Source organism: Microcaecilia unicolor, chromosome 8 (assembly GCF_901765095.1).
Source record: "Microcaecilia unicolor chromosome 8, aMicUni1.1, whole genome shotgun sequence".
Taxonomy (NCBI): Eukaryota; Metazoa; Chordata; class Amphibia; order Gymnophiona; family Siphonopidae; genus Microcaecilia; species Microcaecilia unicolor.
In genome coordinates, this window is record NC_044038.1 from 151,116,486 (window position 1) to 151,135,464 (window position 18,979).

The 18,979-nt window shown below is 49.7% G+C and overlaps 1 protein-coding gene across 4 annotated transcripts in view; it reads left to right on the top strand.

The window, feature by feature from the left end:
- CANX (calnexin) overlaps positions 1 to 18,979 on the top strand; it is a 193,059-nt gene that overhangs the window by 84,695 nt on the left and 89,385 nt on the right. For all 4 annotated transcript variants that reach the window (XM_030211265.1, XM_030211269.1, XM_030211266.1 and 1 more), the window contains exon 6: positions 2,443 to 2,524. In XM_030211265.1, the coding sequence (XP_030067125.1) occupies positions 2,443 to 2,524 (82 nt within the window). The remainder of the gene's footprint in view (positions 1 to 2,442; positions 2,525 to 18,979) is intronic.

Here is an 18,979-nt window from a genome sequence, read left to right on the forward strand (position 1 = left end):
AGAGGTGTTACTCTTTCAAATGGGGGAGGTTTGCCATCTGGTGTGATAGCAAGACCTTAGATCCTCGCTCTTGTCCTACACAGACCCTGCTTGAATACCTTCTGCACTTGTCAGAGTCTGGTCTTAAGACCAACTCCGTAAGAGTTCATCTTAGTGCGATTACTTTTCATTATCATGTGGAAGGTAAGCCTATCTCTGGACAACCTTTAGTTGTTCGATTCATGGGAGGTTTGCTTTTGTCAAAGCCCCTTGTCAAACCTCTTACAGTGTCATGGGATCTCAACGTCATTCTCACCCAGCTGATGAAACCTCCTTTTGAGCCACTGAAGTACTTGACCTGGAAGGTCATTTTCTTGGTGGCTGTTACTTCAGCTCGTAGAGTCAGTGAGCTTCAAGCCTTGGTGGCCCTTGCTCCTTATACTAAATTTCATCATAACAGAGTAGTTCTCCGCACTCACCCTAAGTTCTTGCTGAAGGTGGTCGGAGTTCCATCTGAACCAGTCAGTTGTCTTGCCAACATTCTTTCCCCGACCTCATACCCGCCCTGCTGAACGTCAGTTGCACACATTGGACTGCAAGAGAGCATTGGCCTTCTATGTGGAGCGGACAAGCCCTTTCAGACAGTCTGCCCAAATGTTTGTTTCCTTTGACCCCAACAGAAGGGGCGTGGCTGTCGGGGAAACGCACCATTTCCATTTGGCTAGCAGATTGCATTTCCTTCACTTCCGCTGAAGCTGGGCTGACTCTTGAGGGTCATGTCACGGCTCATGGTGTTAGAGCCATGGCAGCGTCACTGGCTCACTTGAAGTGAGCCACTGTTGAAGAGATTTGCAAGGTTGTGACGTGGTCATCAGTCCACACATTCACATCTGATTACTGCCTTCAGCAGGATAGCCGAAGCGACAGTTGGTTTGGGCAGTCGGTGCTGCAGAATCTGTTCGGGGTTTAGAATCCAACTCCACCCCCCCAGGCCCATTTTTATTCTGTTCCAGGCTGCACTCTGTTAGATGTTTCTTCGTAGGTCAATTTTTGTTATGTCCTCGCTGTTGAGAGGCCCAATTGACCCTGTTTGTTGTTTTGAGTGAGCCTGGGGGCTAGGGATACCCATATGTGAGAACAAGCAGCCTGCTTGTCCTCTGATAAAACGATGTTGGTTACCTGTAGCAGGTATTCTCCGAGGACAGCAGGCTGATTGTTCTCACCAACCCGTCCGCCTCCCCTTTGGAGTTCTTTGGTTTTGCTTCATAAGTTGACTGAAGCAGGACTCTCGCGCGACGGGTGGGAAGATGGCCGTGCATGTGCGCTGTCCTCGGAGAATACCTGCTACAGGTAAGTAACTTCACTTTAAACAAAGACGAGCAGACTGAGCTGAATTCCCTGCAGTGCACCACCACTGCAGCTGAGTAGTCCTGAAAACAGTGATTTGCCCACCCTTAGCGCCCACATGACCTCCACCTTATTGGCAAAATTAAGGACCTTCATAATAACTACTTGAGGCCTCGAGCCCTTGAGTTTAAACTGTCCATGTTGTGTCCCCATCTGCAATGTATGCGGTATCCAACCTTCCAAGTGTTGTAGTTCCCCTTCAGCTATATGCTCTGGGACTCCAAGCAAATGCAAATTGTTGCACCGAGACCTATTTTCTCAGATACAGTGAGCACCTGCTTTTCTGTGGCTGCTTGTTTGGTCTCTGCATTGTGCAGCTTGTCCTCCACCTCACTCCGCCCCTGTCATCTACCTTCAGGCCCAGGCTATCCAACCTTTCGTGTGCACTGTCAATTTTATAAAAAAAATTGAAAACAGCTTTTTGTCTATTGCAGCCTTGATAGCTGCCTTGACCTCTGAGATGATCTCTACTGTCCACTCGAAACTCACGGAGGGACTGGGTGGATCAGAGTTCACCGCCATCTTGGGCTCGGAGGGTCGGCCCAGGGTATGATCTTTTCTCTGCACTTTCGCGGCCATCCTGGCCAAAAGGGCCTTCAAGTGCCAAAGGTGTACAGACACTGGGCCAATACTGTCCTCAAAACGCCGGGATTGCAGAGATAAGCAAATTTTAAGAAGGGAGGAAAAGGAGCAGCACTTAACAGCGTGTTCCCAGGCTCATGGCTCCACCGGAAGTCTAGAAGTACTGGTTTAATAGGTAGATGGGTCTCCAGGGAAGAAACCTATAATGTCCCTCCCCGGGTAGAGAGGAGGCTTGGCAGTTCTGCAGAATGAGTATCGTGCTTCTGACAGGTCTTCCATTGGAACCAATGCACTTAATAAACTGCATTAGTTCATTTATAAATGGGTTTTGTTTCCAGCATTGATTCACCTTTAATTAGCTATTCATTTTTTGCAGGCTTATTCCAAGATGCTGGCCATCAAAATTCCATAGTATGAATTGTCCACAGTGTTCTGAACAACTTAAGTGTTCTCTTTTTTGCGTTTTTTTCTTAGGTATGAAGTTAATTTCCAGAATGGCATTGAGTGTGGTGGAGCTTATGTGAAACTGCTGTCCAAAACCTTAGAACAGAATCTGGTGAGGGTCGCATGCTTTTATACTTATTCATAGAATCACATTTGTCTGTCCCACTTGCAGAAACTGTTAAATGTAATTATGCTAAAGTAGGACTTTTGTTTGTCCCCCATCAGACAATTTTGTACAGCGATTTGTCAAGCCCTGTGGGTGAGTGCTGTTCAGAGTGGTGAGGGATTTCTGAAATAATTGCTTTGCTAGCCTAAGTGGCTGCTTCCTGCAGCATCAAGCCCTCAGTTCAGTCTAATTGGCTGGACAGTCCAGCCAGTTTAAAATTGAGTATTGCATTCCCCTTCTAAATGGGTCACCAAAATGAAAAGCTTAAAATTTCTTTCATTACGTAACTTCCCAATACTGTAGAGCCTGTGGGAATAATTATCCATCAACCAGTAGGTGGAGATAGAGAACTGAAAACTGAGCGAGACATATATCTTGGTAGCCAGTCCACCTTCTCAGTATTGTATATCTCCAGCAGGTGGATGGACACACTTTTGAGCCTCTGGTCCAGTTGGTCAACTGGTCCCCAGTTGAGCTTTTTGGGTGGCTTGAGTCTGCAGAGTCGTATCTGGAGGTTTTCAGATCCCTGTCGGAGGTGTCCCATGAATCCATATATGCTAGTGTCTTCAGGCTGTCCAGGACCCGTGTGCAGTTTGATTCAGGAGAGCGTGGGAATGGGCGCCATTTTGTTGGGGCTGACTGGCAGTGAGGAGCAGCAGCTGTCTTATGCACCGAGCACAGCTACCATTTAAGAGCCTCCAACTGTATTGGGATCTTTGTTTTCTCCAGAGTTTGTTCTTGCACCAGGCCTTTTTACTTAAGCAGGGACAGTCAGTTGCTGCAGGGTTCTTCAGTTTCTCGCCCCACTGCCCCTCCAGCTCTCAAGAGATTTTGTTTAGACCTCCAGAAGTGGGCAGATGAGGTTTCTGCTTCTTCCTCCTTATCTGATATGGCCTCAGTCTATTCAGAGTAGCCATCGTTGAAGGAGCTGTAAGAGGGGGATAGAGCTGCTTCCTGGGGATGACCCAAAAGTACTGAGATTTTTAGGAGTTCAGTACTCTTACTTCTGAGTCACTGGCAGTGCTTTTCATTGAGGAGCTTTCTGCTTTGGCACCAGGAGTTCCATCTTCGGCAATCATGACGGGGCTTTAGAGGTCCTAAGTTAGGGATTTTCAACCCAGTCCTCAGGGCAAATCCAGCCAGCTGAGGTTTTCAGGATATTCCCATTGAATTCAGTGGGTATATCCTGAAAACCCTGACTGCTTTTGCCCTAAGGACTGGGTTGAAAAACTTCTGCTTCAGAGTTTCACAATGATGCGAGGCTGGTCCACTCATCTCTTCCTCCAGTGGAAGGACATCTTGAGGAGTGGGCCAAAATCACGTCAGACCAGTGGGTTCTGGATTTTCTTACAGAAGGTTACTGTTGGAGTTCTCCTGCCCAGTTGCTTCTCTCTTCTTGCAGTCTCCTTGTGGAAAGGAAACCAAGGTGGTGGAGGTTCAGGCCATCATAGATTCCTTGCTGGCGCTCCAGGCCATTGTTCCAGTTTGCAGGGCTGCATAGGTATGAGGCAGATACTTCACTGTCCCAAAGAAAGCACCTTTCGGGTCTTAGATATCAAAGGTCTAAACCTCTGCCTCAGAGTGTCCTGCTTTTACATGGAGACACTAAGAGCAGCCCTAGCCTCGGTTTAAGTGGGAGAATTTCTCATCACCTTCGATCTCAAGGCATACTTGCATATATACATATGGCTGCCACATAAGAGGTTTCTACGTTTTGCTTGGCCATCACTTTCAGTTCAAGGCTTTTCCCTTCGGTCTCGCCACAGCTCCAATGATTACCAAGGTTATGTTGGTTGTGGCAACTTTCCTTCAGTACCAGAGAATCAGAGTTCACCCGTGTCTCAAACTGGCTCAATTCTGGTCATCGCATCTCAAAGATACAGTGAAATTAGAAAAGGTACAGAGGGGTGACGAAAATGATAAAGGGGATAGGGCGCCTTCCTTTTGAGGAAAGGCTAAAGTGGCTAGGTCTCTTCAGCTTGGAGAAAAGCCAGCTTAGGGGGAGCTATGATAGAGGTCTATAAAATGAGTGGGGTGGAACGGGTAGACATGAATCACTTGTTTACTTTTTCCAAAAATACTAGGGAGCACACAATGTGAAGTTACAAAGTAGTAAATTTAAAACAAATCGGAGAAAAAGTTTCTTCACTAAACATATAATTAAACTCTGGAATTCGCTGCCAGAAAATGTAGTAAAAGTGGCTAGCTTAGTGTGGTTTTAAAAAGGCTTGGATGGCTTTCTAAAGGAAAAGTCCAAAGACCATTATTAAAATGGGAAAAATCCATTGCTTATTTCTAGGATAAGCAGCATAAAATGTACTTTTGACCTGGATTGGCCACTGTTGGAAGCAGAATGCTGGGCTTGATGCACCTAAGGTCTTTCCCAGTATGGCAATACTTGTGTACTTATTTTATGTGTAATATTCGAACAGCATGACAGGACTTTGTCTTCTATAGTCGTTGGGTTGGGTGATCAATTTCTGGAAGAGCAGACTAACTCCATCACAGATGCTGGAGTATCTGGGTGTTCTATTTGACACTGCACAGAAGAGGATCTTTGTCGCGGAGAGTAGGAGGTTGAAGCTGGAGGCTGATTCAACAGATCCTTCCTTAGTGTCCCTCTGGACCGGCCCAGGATCTGACTGATGGGTTATGCACACCTTCCAGCAGGTGGAGACTGAGAGCTCTGACTCTTGTGAGCCAATAAGAGCCCTGGCCAACTAGAGCTAGATTTCAGTATTCAGTCTCCAGCAGGTGGAAGGAGGTGAGCCCTGTAGTCTCCTCTCTTTCTTTGTATCTTTTCTTACTGCTTTATTTAAAAAAACAAAACACAAAACTATCAAAAAATAAGGGAGCTTTGCTCTTTAAGATTTATTTTCTGTGCACCGGTGTTATGGTTAGAGGCTGAGGCCCACAGGGGTCTCCCTTGAGTCTCAGGGGTGTTACATTCGAGGGTTCCAGGTCCCTCCCCCAATTCCTCTTTGCAGCATTAGGCACTACTGTATATTTGGGAGCATGCCTCAGCCTCTTCAGCGGAAGAGTGGTTGAGCCTGGGGAGAGGCAGCCACATATTTAAAAAAAAAAAAAAGCCACGAACAAGCAAGGCAGTTCTGTCTCTGACGGACTTGGCAGTGGTTTGGTTTCTTAGAGTGTCTGCGGTAGTTGGTAGCGAGGTCTTGCTAGTTTAAAAAAGAGCATTGAGCTGAACAGCGTCATGGCGGAGAAACTCCACAGTTGCTCTGTCTGCCAGCAGTGAGGACTTGGAGCGAGTGGGGCACGTAAGTACTGTACAGCTCTGGCGGTTTCAGCAGCGGCTGGCCCCTCTCGCTCTGTTCCTTCCGCAGCGGTTGTTGCTCCTCTGTCTTTGGCACACAGTGCAGAAAAAAACACATACTTCCGTCTTAGTGAGAAATGCTGCCATTTTGCCCTCGCCTGCTGGGTCAGAGGAGCGTCCCGTTTCCCTGCTGGTTCATTCAGCGGAACAGTCGTCAGTGGTGCTGCCTGAGCAGTCAGGAATCCCAGACGGAGGTTTCCCTCCTGGGTTTGTTCTCAAAATGTGTCACGCTTTTTTGTTAAAGAAATTGGATCCTGCTTCTGCTCCTTCTTGAGGGGGCTTAGGTAGGCAGGTTGCACCTGCAAAGAGAACTAGGGGTTCTGGGATCTGGAGGAAGATTGAGGGGCAGGTTTTGGAGGACCCCGGTCCAGTGGACCAGGGTGCGGAGTCTTTATTCCCGTAGGAAGATCATTCAGAATTTTTCACAAGGAGGGCTTGCAGGAGCTCATTTCTTTGGTAGCAACTACGCTACATTTTGAGGACGAGTAGCTCACAGCAATACAGGGCCATAAGGTGGATCTTCTGGTTAAGGGCATTAGACCAAGTAAAACCTTCCCTATGTACCAGGATATTAGGGACATTATTCAGGCGCAATGGGATGTGCTGGGTTCTCCTTTTCATCTGGCTTGGTCTATGGTAAGGCTTTATCCAGTTTCGGATGCGGACAAGTCCCTTCTTTAAAATGCCTATGGTAGATGCGGTAATCTTGGCTCTGACTAAGCACTAGCCCGGGATGTTCAGGGTCGCCGGATGGAGACTCTGTCAAAGAGTAGTTTTGATGTCTCTTCCTTAGCGATTCAGGTGGCCATCTGTGGTTCCTTGGTGGCTAGGGCTTGTTTCCAGTGGGCCGAAAAGGTCTTGGATAGTGCTTTGGATGATTTGTCTTTGATAGACACACAAATGGCTAAAACTGAGATGGATTCCGCCTTTTTAGTGGATGCTTTGTATGATTTACTGAGGGTGTCTTCTAAGTCCATGACCTTAGGAGTAGCAGCACGCAGATCTCTTTGGCTAAGTGGCTGGTCTGCAAATCTAAGCTGAGTAAATTCCCTTTCTGGGGTTACTTTTTGTTTGGAGACGAGTTGGACAAGTTAATCCACGGTCTGGGTGATACTAAGGTTCCTCGCCTTCCGGAGGACCGGCCTAGAGGTCAAGGTTTCTCCAGAGATTTAGGTTCTTACAAGGAACTCAGAGAGGTGGCAGGGAGCCCGGGGCCTCTTTCCGGTCACCAGCTTGTCCTGCCCAATGAAGGTGTTCGGGGTCCAACCTCTGATACCTGTGGGAGCTCGTTTAACACGGTTCTATTGGAGGTGTGCACAGATTACCTCCGATCAGTGGGTGTTAGAAGTTATTTGTGATGGGTACGCCTTAGAATTTGCGCGGCATCTTCAGTGCCTTTCTGGTGTCTCCCTGCCTATCTTGCCTCAAGGTGGGGGGTAGTTCAGGACACTCGAACAAGGCTTCGCGATCTTCAGGTTATTCGTCCAGTTCCCTCCTCAGAAGTCAGGCAAGGCCGTTATTCCATTTACTTTGTAGTTCTGAAGAAAGAAGTGTCCTTCTGCCCGATTTTGGATCTCAAGGTGGTTAATCGGACCCTCATGATCACCAGTTTTCGTATGGAAACTCTTCACTCGGTGACAGTGGCCGTCAGATTGGGAGAGTTTTTAGCCGCACTAGATTTGACAGAGGTCTATCTGCACATTCTGATTCAGCCCATGCACTAGCGGTTTCTTGCTTTGCGGTTTTAGGCAAGCATTTTCAGTTTTGGGTGCTTCTGTTTGGACTAGCTACAGTTCCTTGCACATTCACCAAGGTCATGGTGGTAGTGGCAGCGGCTTTCAAAGGACTGTGTTTAGTCCATCCCTGTTTGGAAGACTGGCTATCAACCAAGGCGTCTCGATCTGCAGGCTATTTGTCCAGTTCCCTCCTCAGAAGTCAGGCAAGGCTGTTATTCCATTTACTTTGTAGTTCGGAAGCAAGAAGGGTCCTTCTGCCTGATTTTGGATCTCAAGGCGGTCAGTCAGACCCTCAAGATTGCCATTTTTCGTATGGAAACTCTTCGCTCGGTGACAGTTGCTGTCAGATCGGGGAGTTTTTGACCACACTAGATTTGACAGAGGCCTGTCATACCGATTCGGACTAGCTACAGCTCCTATCATGTTCACCAAGGGTCATGGTGATAGTGGCAGCGGCTCTCAAAGAATAGTGTTTTGGTCCATCCCTATTTGGATGACTAGCTAATCCGAGCAAAGTTGTATCGGGAAAGTTTGCAGGTCACGGACTAGGAGGTCTAGTTCCCTCAGTTGGGTAGTCAATTCTCCAAGAGTCGCCTGGTGCCACCTCAGACCCTCGAGTACTTAGGGGTGTCCTTCGATACAGCCCAAGGTAGAATATTTCTTCCTTGGGGCAGGATTTTCAAGTTACAGTCTCTGATTCAGGCGTTCCTGCACAGAACCGTTCCCTATGCATTGGATTATCTTCAGGTTTTGGGTTCTATGAAGGCGACAATAGTAGTGCCTTGGGCCAGGGCACACATGAGATTTCTATAATCATCCCTTCTGTCCCACTGGTCTCCACAGACGAATTCTGCATTTGAGATTGCCTCTGCAGGATCGTAGCAGCCTACATTGGTGGCTACGAATAACCAATTTAATCAAGGGGATGCTGCTGGATCTTCCACACTGGATAGTACGCACTACAGATGCCAGTCTCAAGGGCTGGGGAGATCACTATCTGGAGCGGTTTGCGCAAGGTCTTTAGTCTCCACAGGAGTCATCCTGCTCGATCAACCTCTTGGAAACCAGAACGATTCGTTTAGCTCTGGAAGCATTTTGCTCACTGCTGGAGGGCAAGTCGGTGCGCATTCTGTCAGACAATGCAACAGTGGTAGCTTATGTCAGTTGGCAAGAAGGGGGCAAGAAGTCACCAGACACAGCAGGAATCAGCTGCCCTCTCAGCATCCCATGTAGCAGGGACAGAGAACGTTCAGGCGGATTTTCTCAGTCACACCCTGGATCCAGGAGAATGGTCTCTGTCTGAGGGCATTCCAAGCAGTAGTGAATCATTGGGGACTTCCAATCATGGATCTATTGGCCACAGGTCTCTGCGCAGAGGTGCTTCGTTTCTTCAATCGCAGAAGAGATCTCTGAGTGGAGGGAGTAGATGCTGTTCTACAGCCTTGGCCTTTGGGCTTTCTTTATGCGTTTTGTCCGTGGCCGCTTCTGAGATGTCTGATCCAGTGGATCAAAGTGCATGGGGTCCAATGATCTTGATAGCTCCAGCCTGGCCCCACAGGCCATGGTACGCAGATCTCATATGCCTTCTTGTCGACCCTCCGCTCCGGTTTCCGGGGACTTCTAGTCCAGGGCCCAGTTCATAACGGACCCAGCTTGGTTTTGTCTTACAGCTTGGCTCTTGAGCGGGCTTGGTTGATGGAGAGGTTACTCCTCCAAGGTAATTTCCACGATGCTTCAGTCGCGGCGTCTGTCAATGTCTCTGAATTATGTTAGAACTTGGGCAGATTTTTGAGGCTTGGTGTGCTGATCGGGACATTTCTCCCTTGTGAGCTTCCTTGGCAGAGCTCTTGGATTTTTTACAACACAGGTTCGATAAAGACTTGGCACTCACTTCTCTTAAAGTACAGATTGCAGCCTTATCTTGCTTTCGGGATGTGTGCGAGGCAAGTCTTTGGCTAGTCATCCAGATGTCTTGCATTTCCTGAAGGGTGTCGGTCACAGAATGTGGTTCTTTTTTTCTTTCTTCTTCTGCTTTAAGTTAAAACTGAATCTAGGTTTTCTCAGTCAAGGCAGGCCAGCGTCGGGGATTGCATCAAGGTTCTAGAGTCAGTGATGGCAGCAGTGGAAGTGGTGCCATGGGCAAGGGCTCATATGTGGCTAGAAGTGTCGCAGAAGTATGACATTCATCTTCCTTGAACACTGGTTGCCAGAGTGAGTACGCAGTGGTGGCTGTCACCCGGGAATTTGACAGTCTGAGCTCCCTTTACAATAACACAATGGTAGGTGGTGACAATGAACACAAGCAAGTCAGGTTGGGGACAGGAGTCTCGGTGGTTGATAAATTGCTTAGTGCTAAGGGCAGTGTGGAATGCCTTATGCGACTCCATTCCTTTTCTGGTTGTGGCCCCGGTTTGTTTTTTCTGACAATGCGATGGTGGGCTTAAATCAACAAGCAGGGCAGGACCCACAGCCATGCGATGGAGGTGGCCTCCCTCATGAGTTGGATGGATGGAAAGAAATCTGTGCTTGACCACAGCACACTGCTGGGTCCTTGAATGTGGAGGCGGACTTTCCCAACAAGCATTCCTTGTACCAGGGAGAATGGGAACTATCTCTATTCAGGATTTTCAGCTGATAGTGGACCGATAGGATTCTTTGTTCCCTTGCTTCTGGACTTGATGGCGATGAAAAGGAATGTCAAAGTGCCCAAGTTTTTCAGCCATTGGAAAGAACCAGGATCAGTGCCCTACTGCAGCTCTGGCCAGAGACATCTACTGTATGTCTTCCCTCCTTGGCCCATGGTAGGGCCGGCCGCATGTTGAAAAGGACCGCATTGTACTGGGGTTGAATAATTCTCATAGTCCTGTTTGGCCACGGAGGCTGAGCACACGGACTGAGCTCCAGCCTGCCCCAGTCCACCCTCCCCAGCTTCTCCCTGCTTGCTTGCTCCAGTCCACCGGCTCCAGCTTTCCCCCTGCTGTTTCCAGTTCATCTGTGTGGAAGTCTGCCCAGCAGCTCCAGCCTGCCCCAGTCCACCCTCCCCAGCTTCTCCCTGCTTGCTTGCTCCAGTCCACCGGCTCCAGCTTTCCCCCTGCTGTTTCCAGTTCATCTGCTCCAGCGTGTTCCAGTTTGTTCCAGTCCTCCTATCCATCTGATCCCACCTTGTTCCAGTCCACAGATCCAGCCTTCCCGCTGCTGTCCACTCCGCAGATCCAGCTTTCCCCGTGCGTGTTCCAGTCCATCGACTCCAGTGTGTTCCTGTCCGCAGATCCAGCTTTCCCCCTGCGTGTTCCAGTGTGTTCCAGTCCCCGCTCCAGTCCGCCTGATCCAACTTCTCCCTGCTTGCTCCAATCCATCTGCTCCAGCGTCTCCCAGCTCGTTTCAGTCCTCCTGATCCCAGCCTGTTCCAGTCCGCCGATCCAGCCTACCCCCAGCTTGTTCCAGCCCATCGGCTCCAGTGTGGTCCAGTCCGTCTGATCCAGACTCTCCAATCCGTCTGCTCCAGCGTGCTCCAGTCCGCCGATCCAGCTTATCCCCTGCTTGCTCCAGTGTGTTTCAGCCTGCTCCAGTCTGTCTATTCCAACTTGTTCCAGTTCATCTGCTCCAACCTTCCCCAGCATGTTCCAACTTGTTGTTCCAGCCTGCCCCAGCTTGTTCCAGTCCGTCCATCCCAGCCTACCCAGCTTGTTCCATCCGTTCCTGCATGACCCGCTTGTGCCAGTCCCTCTGTTCCAGCCTGCCCCAGCTTGTTCCAGTCCGTCCATCCCAGCCTACCCAGCTTGTTCCATCCGTTCCTGCATGACCCCCTTGTGCCAGTCCCTCTGTTCCAGCCTGCCCCAGCTTGTTCCAGTCCGTCCATCCCAGCCTACCCAGCTTGTTCCATCCGTTCCTGCATGACCCGCTTGTGCCAGTCCCTCTGTTCCAGCGTGTTCCAATCCATCCATCTCAGCGTATCCTGTTACACTGTCGTCTTCTGGTCCTGCTCGTCACAGTCCATCATCCTGTTCCATCATCCTGACACAGTCCATCTGTTCCTGCTTGTTCCTGCCTGTTCCGGCTTGTTCCAGCTTGCTAGGACTTGTTCCGGCTTGCTAGCACTTGTTCCAGCTTGCTAGGACTTGTTCCGGCTTGTTCCAGCTTGCTAGGACTTGTTCCGGCTAGCTAGGACTTGTTCCGGCTTGTTCCAGCTTGCTAGGACTTGTTCCTGCTTGCTAGGACTTGTTCCGGCTTGCTAGGACTTGTTCCGGCTAGCTAGGACTTGTTCCGGCTTGTTCCAGCTTGCTAGGACTTGTTCCGGCTAGCTAGGACTTGTTCCGGCTTGTTCCAGCTTGCTAGGACTTGTTCCGGCTAGCTAGGACTTGTTCCGGCTTGTTCCGGCTAGCTAGGACTTGTTCCGGCTTGTTCCGGCTAGCTAGGACTTGTTCCGGCTTGTTCCGGCTAGCTAGGACTTGTTCCGGCTTGTTCCGGCTAGCTAGGACTTGTTCCGGCTTGTTCCGGCTAGCTAGGACTTGTTCCGGCTTGTTCCGGCTAGCTAGGACTTGTTCCGGCTTGTTCCAGCTTGCTAGGACTTGTTCCGGCTAGCTAGGACTTGTTCCGGCTTGTTCCGGCTAGCTAGGACTTGTTCCGGCTTGTTCCGGCTAGCTAGGACTTGTTCCGGCTTGTTCCGGCTAGCTAGGACTTGTTCCGGCTTGTTCCGGCTAGCTAGGACTTGTTCCGGCTTGTTCCGGCTAGCTAGGACTTGTTCCGGCTTGTTCCGGCTAGCTAGGACTTGTTCCGGCTTGTTCCAGCTTGCTAGGACTTGTTCCGGCTTGTTCCAGCTTGCTAGGACTTGTTCCTGCTTGTTCCGGCTAGCTAGGACTTGTTCCGGCTAGCTAGGACTTGTTCCGGCTAGCTAGGACTTGTTCCGGCTAGCTAGGACTTGTTCCGGCTAGCTAGGACTTGTTCCGGCTTGCTAGGACTTGTTCCGGCTTGCTAGGACTTGTTCCGGCTTGTTCCAGCTTGCTAGGACTTGTTCCAGCTTGCTAGGACTTGTTCTGGCCTGTTCCAACTTGTTCCGGCTTGCTAGGACTTGTTCCAACTTGTTCCGGCTTGCTAGGACTTGTTCCAACTTGTTCCGGCTTGCTAGGACTTGTTCCAACTTGTTCCTGTCCATCTACCCCAGCTTGTTCCTGACCGCCTGTTCCAGCTGCTACCCGCCTTCCTGTTAACACGAGTAGCCTGCCTGCTTGTGAGCCTCTCAGCCATTGACTTACCTACCTGCCTGCTAGCTTGTCAGTCATTGACTTACCTACTCGCCAGTCCAAAACCCAGCTTTCCAGCTCTATCTGCTTATCACCTCAGTCACTACATAGTCGCCTGTTAACACCTGGTAACTGTTTATCATCTCAGTCACTACATAGTCACCTGCCACACCTCAGTCACTACTTATGGCCCCTGTCCACATGGCCCCTGTCCACGTTCTCTTCCTTGCCCTGTCCCTTCCTAATCTTCTTCCCCCCCCCCCCCCCCCCCCCCACTCCCACTGTCTACCACTAGAACTCGCTGCCCTCCCGCCCTGCCCGCCACGGCAATACCCCATTCACCCTCATCCCCCTCCACCTCACCATCCCTCCTGTCCCCCGCCTCCTTCCTAGCTCTTAACCTTCACCACTTCCTTCCTGCCATTAACCCATCCCCATTCCTCCTAAGTACACCTTGTCTACGTCGCCTTCGCCACCCGACCTCCCCCACCCTCCTCCACCCTCCTCCTGCTCCTCCTCCTGTTTTCCGCGGGAGACATTAACCCTAATCCAGGTCCCCCATCCTATCCATGCAAACGATTCCGAGATGTCTCCAATCTCGTCTCTATTCCCTTCCTCCCCCCCCTTCCCTCCCCTTCTCATGCGCCTTGTGGAATGCCCACTCAGTCTGTAACAAATTGCCCTTCACCCACGATCTCTTCATCTCTCGCTCCCTTCAACTGCTCACCCTAACCGAAACCTGGATCTCCCCGGAAGACTCGACCTCAGTCGCGGCCCTCTGCCATGGAGGTTATCTCTTCTCCCACACTCCCCGCACAGCTGGCTGCGGTGGAGGCGTTGGGCTACTACTCTCGCCCTCCTGTAGTTTCCAACCCCTCCCCCTACCGCAGTCTCACTGCTTCTCATCTTTTGAAGCCCACTCCATCCGGCTATTCTACCCGCTGCCACTCAGTCGCAGTCATCTACCGCCCCCCTGATAAATCCGTCTCTTTCTTCCTCACCAACTTTGATGCCTGGCTGTCCGTCTTTCTTGAACCCTCATCGCCGTCCCTCATTCTCGGAGACTTTAATATACACGATGACCCATCCGACCCTAACGCTTCTAAGTTCCTTACCCTAACATTTTCCTTCAACCTCCAGCTGTGCTCCACCACCCCCACTCACCATGACGGCCATTGTCTTGACCTAGTCCTCTCCTCCTCCGGCTCACCCTCCAACTTCCATGCTTCTGCTCTCCCTCTCTCCGATCATCACCTGATCACATTCACACTTATTCACCCCCCTCCTCTGCCCCGTCCAACGTTAACCACCACCTCCAGGAATCTCCAGGCTATTGACCCCGCCCCCCCCCCCCCCCCCCCCAACTTTATCCTCTAGTATCTCTAATCTCCTCCCCTCCATCATGTCCTCCGAGACTGTAGACAAAACGGTTTCCGCTTACAATACCGTTCTCTCCTCTGCTTTGGACACCCTCGCTCCATCCACCTCCCGTCCCACAAAGCGTACTAATCCCCAGCCCTGGCTGACCCCTTGCATCCGTTACCTTCGCTCCTGCACCCGATCCGCTGAATGCCTCTGGAGGAAATCTCGTACCCATTCAGACTTCCTTCACTACAAATTCATGCTATCCTCCTTCCATTCCTCCCTATTCCTTGCAAAACAGGACTATTACACCCAATTGACCAACTCTCTCAGCTCCAACCCTCTTCGTCTCTTCACCACCCTTAACTCCCTCCTCAAAGTGCCCCCTGCTCCCACTCCCCCTTCACTGTCTCCTCAATCACTGGCTGACTACTTCCGTGACAAGGTACAAAAGATCAACCTTGAGTTCACTACCAAGTTACCACCTCCTCTTCAGCCTGTAGCCCTATCCAATAACCAACTAACCATGGCCTCATTCTCGTCCTTTCCTGAGATCACCGAAGATGAAACCTCCCGCCTTCTTTCCTCCTCGAAATGCACCACCTGTTCCTCCGATCCCATCCCCACCAACCTACTTAACACCATCTCCCATACTGTTACCCCCTCCATCTGTCGCATCCTTAACCTTTCTCTCTCCACTGCAACTGTCCCTGACACCTTCAAGCACGCCGTAGTCACACCTCTCAAAAAAACCTCTAAAAAAAAAACATCACTTGACCCTACCTGCCCCTCCAACTACCGCCCCATCTCTCTCCTCCCCTTCCTCTCCAAAATACTTGAGCGCGCCGTTTACAGTCGCTGCCTTGATTTTCTCTCCTCTCATGCCATCCTAGATCCACTTCAATCTGGTTTTCGCCCTCTACACTCTACAGAAACAGCACTCTCTAAAGTCTGCAACGACCTGCTCCTCGCCAAATTCCATCCTCATCCTCCTCGATCTATCCGCTGCGTTTGACACTGTCAATCATGATTTACTTCTTGCCACACTGTCCTCTTTTGGGTTCCAAGGCTCTGTCCTTTCCTGGTTCTCCTCTTATCTCTCCCACCGCACCTTCAGAGTACACTCTCATGGATCTTCCTCCACTCCCATCCCACTATCTGTTGGAGTTCCCCAGGGATCTGTCCTTGGACCCCTTCTCTTCTCAATCTACACCTCTTCCCTAGGCTCACTGATCTCATCTCATGGCTTTCAGTATCATCTTTATGCTGATGACACCCAGCTATATCTCTCCACACCAGACATTACCGCGGAGACCCAGGCCAAGGTATCGGCCTGTTTATCCGACATTGCTGCCTGGATGTCCAACCGCCACCTAAAGCTGAACATGTCCAAAACCGAGCTCCTCGTCTTTCCACCTAAACCCACCTCTCCTCTTCCTCCACTCTCTATCTGTTGATAACACCCTCATCCACCCCGTCCCATCTGCCCGCAACCTCGGAGTCATCTTCGATTCCTCCCTCTCCTTCTCTGCGCATATCCAACAGACTGCTAAGACCTGTCGCTTCTTCCTCTTCAACATCAGCAAAATTTGCCCTTTCCTATCTGAGCACACCACACGAACTCTCGTCCACGCTCTCATTACCTCTCGCCTTGACTACTGCAACTTACTCCTCACCGGCCTCCCACTTAGCCATCTATCCCCCCTTCAATCCGTTCAGAACGCTGCCGCACGTCTTATATTCCGCCAGAACCATTATACTCATGTCACTTCACTGGCTTCCGATCAGATACCGCATACAATTCAAGATTCTCCTCCTTACCTACAAATGCACCCGGTCTGCGGCTCCTCACTGCCTCTCTACCCTCATCTCCCCCTATGTTCCCGCCTGTAACCTCCGCTCACAGGACAAATCCCTCCTTTCAGTGCCCTTTTCCACCACTGCCAACTCCAGGCTCCGCTCAGTCTGCCTTGCCTCACCCTATGCTTGGAACAACCTTCCTCAACCCCTACGCCAAGCCCCCTCCCTACCTATCTTCAAATCTCTGCTTAAAACTCACCTCTTCAATGCTGCTTTCGGCACCTAACCTTTCGTGAAATATAGTATGCCCTATCAGACGGACTCTACATTTGTCTTTAGATTGTCTTTAGATTGTACACCTGTCTTTTAGATTGTAAGCTCCTTGAGCAGGGACTGTCCTTCCATGTTAAATTGTACAGCGCTGCGTAACCCTAGTAGCGCTTTAGAAATGTTAAGTAGTAGTAGTAGACTTGATTTGACTGGACAGTGGTTCTCTCCATCTTCTGTAGGTACATGGCCTATTGAAGCAAGGTCCGGTGCTCATGGAAGATCCATGCCCTTTTGGTCTTATGCCTTGGCCATTGAAAGGACTTGGTTGAGATGAAAAGGTTGCTCTGATTCAGTCACTTCTACCTTGCTTCAGGCTTGGAAGCACTCTGTGTCCATGGACTTGGGGAAAATCCACTGCTTATTTCTATGATAAGCATCATAAAATGTTTTGTACTTTTTGGGGAAATTTTGCCAGGTATTTGTGACCTCGGGTGGCCACTGTTGGAAACAGGATGCTGGGCTTGATGGACCTTTGGTCTGTTCCAGTATGACAATACTTATGTACTTACAGTGTAGAGGAGGTTTGAAAGCTGGTGTTCTCAGCACGGACTTTCTCTTTTCTGCTCAGATTGCGCACACCCTAGTGTTTCTCCAGGCAGGTCTTCAGAAAGGATTGGTGTTGGGTTCACAAAGTTCAGGTTGCGGCTTTGTAGGCGGACTACAGAAGAAGTCTCTTGCGAGTCACCTGGATATTCAATTCTTGTGGGGAGTGGGACGCTTGCAGCCTCTGTTTCTTATGCTGTGTCCAGAGTCGAACCTTAATTAGTCCTTTGGGCTTTTCAGAAGCATCCCTTTTGAGCCATTCCAGAAGGCCACCTTGAACAATCTTATGCTAAAGACAGCATTCTTGGTGACTGTTGCGTCGACACTTAGGGTTTTTGGAGCTTCAGGCTATCTTGTCGGGATCCCTTTCTTCGCTTTTTTGGAGGCGGGGGGTTCCCTTCGTGTGGTTCCTTTCTTCTGAAAGCGGTATCAACATTTTATCTCAACCAATCTGTGGGGCTTCTATCTAGTAGAGGACGAAGAGGCTCAGTATTCTTCAAAGCTTTCTGAGGTGCAAAGAGTCCTCACTAGATATCTGGAAGTCAAGAATGAGTTTGCAAAACAGGACAGACTATTGTGGTTTTTGGTAAACAGAGGCTTGACCTTATGGCTTCCAAGCCCACAATTGCTAGATGACTGAAGACTATCACGTTGGCTTATTTGCTTGTGGGGAAGCAGGCTCATTCTACAAGACGTACACCAACATACTGGGTGTCGATTACATTACTGTTTCCTGATATCTGCAAGGTGGCGACATGGTCGACCCTGTATATCTTTTTGCCAAGCACTACAAGATGGACATTGTGGAGCTTTGGTCCTCAGGGTGGTGGCGCCAGAATCCCACCCACTCTAGGGATTGTTATCCCACAGAGTCTGGAATAGTGGAAAGCTATGTAATGGAAAGAGAAATTAGGTCTTAAACTGATCCGTTTTCTTTCTGTTTGTCCTTCCCACTATTCCAGAGGTCCACCCAAGGTTTTTCTGAGATGTTTAGTCGTTGTGAAGTAATGGGGCAAATAACGACTGTCACCTTGCATGGTTCTTCCTGCATATCTCTTGTTCTCTACAAGTTGTTCACAGATGAGAGGTCCACACATGTTTGCTGATCTGGTTAGTGCTAGTGAGTTGTTTAAAAGTTGTGGTGGTCTGAGTTTGTTACTGCTTGCCTTTATAAATACTGAGGAGTTGGACTGGATTCCATGATAGAGAGGTCTCAGCTCACTTTTCAGTTCTCTGTCCACCTGCTCGTTTTTGGACACAGCTATTCTCACAGGTTCTAGAATAGTGGGAAGGACAAATGGAACGAAAATTATCAGGTAAGACCTAATTTCTCTTTGGTGTTTTTTGAAGTTGTCAACAGATTATATACCTAGAGTGTTACAAATAGTTTTACTTGGAAGAGCCAGTGTTCTGGCTTTAATTGGTTTATCATTTTCTCAATTGCAAGTGTTCATTGAACATGAGGGGTTTGTGTGGCACTTGGCTGTCCATGACAGCTCTGTTTTCAGCAGTTCTTTTCACCCTTCCATATTGGAGTGAGCAATACTCCCCTGCCACTAGATGCCAGGGATCCCCATTAAACTTGTGGGGGTAGAGTGCCTGCTGGATGAGGGTGGTTTTGAGCCTTGGGTTACTCCAGAGAAGAGAGATCTTTTGAGGGGGGGGGGGGGCGGGGGTGATTTGAGTGCTGTGAGGAGGGCTGATTAGGGGTTGGGGGCCTGACTTGGGGGGGGGGGGGGTGTTCTGTGTGTTGCAAAGTGGTGGTGCTCAAGAAGTGGGGTGTAGCTGGCATTGCAGAACACCAGATGGCTGCGATAACCGCAGGTACTGAAACATATCTTGAGGCAGTTGTAAATGCTGATGTTTAGGTTTCCCCAGACAGTCATGAATTCCCTATGTGAAATAGGAATATACGTCTGTGTTGTAGACCGTCCTACCTACCAAGACCACTCTTCCCACACCCCCTTGCCAACTAGATGTGCTTCGTTTCTCCACATGTGAATGGCAACCTGTTTTAAAACGGCATTTAAATGTTTAGGTTGCTCCAGATGTTATG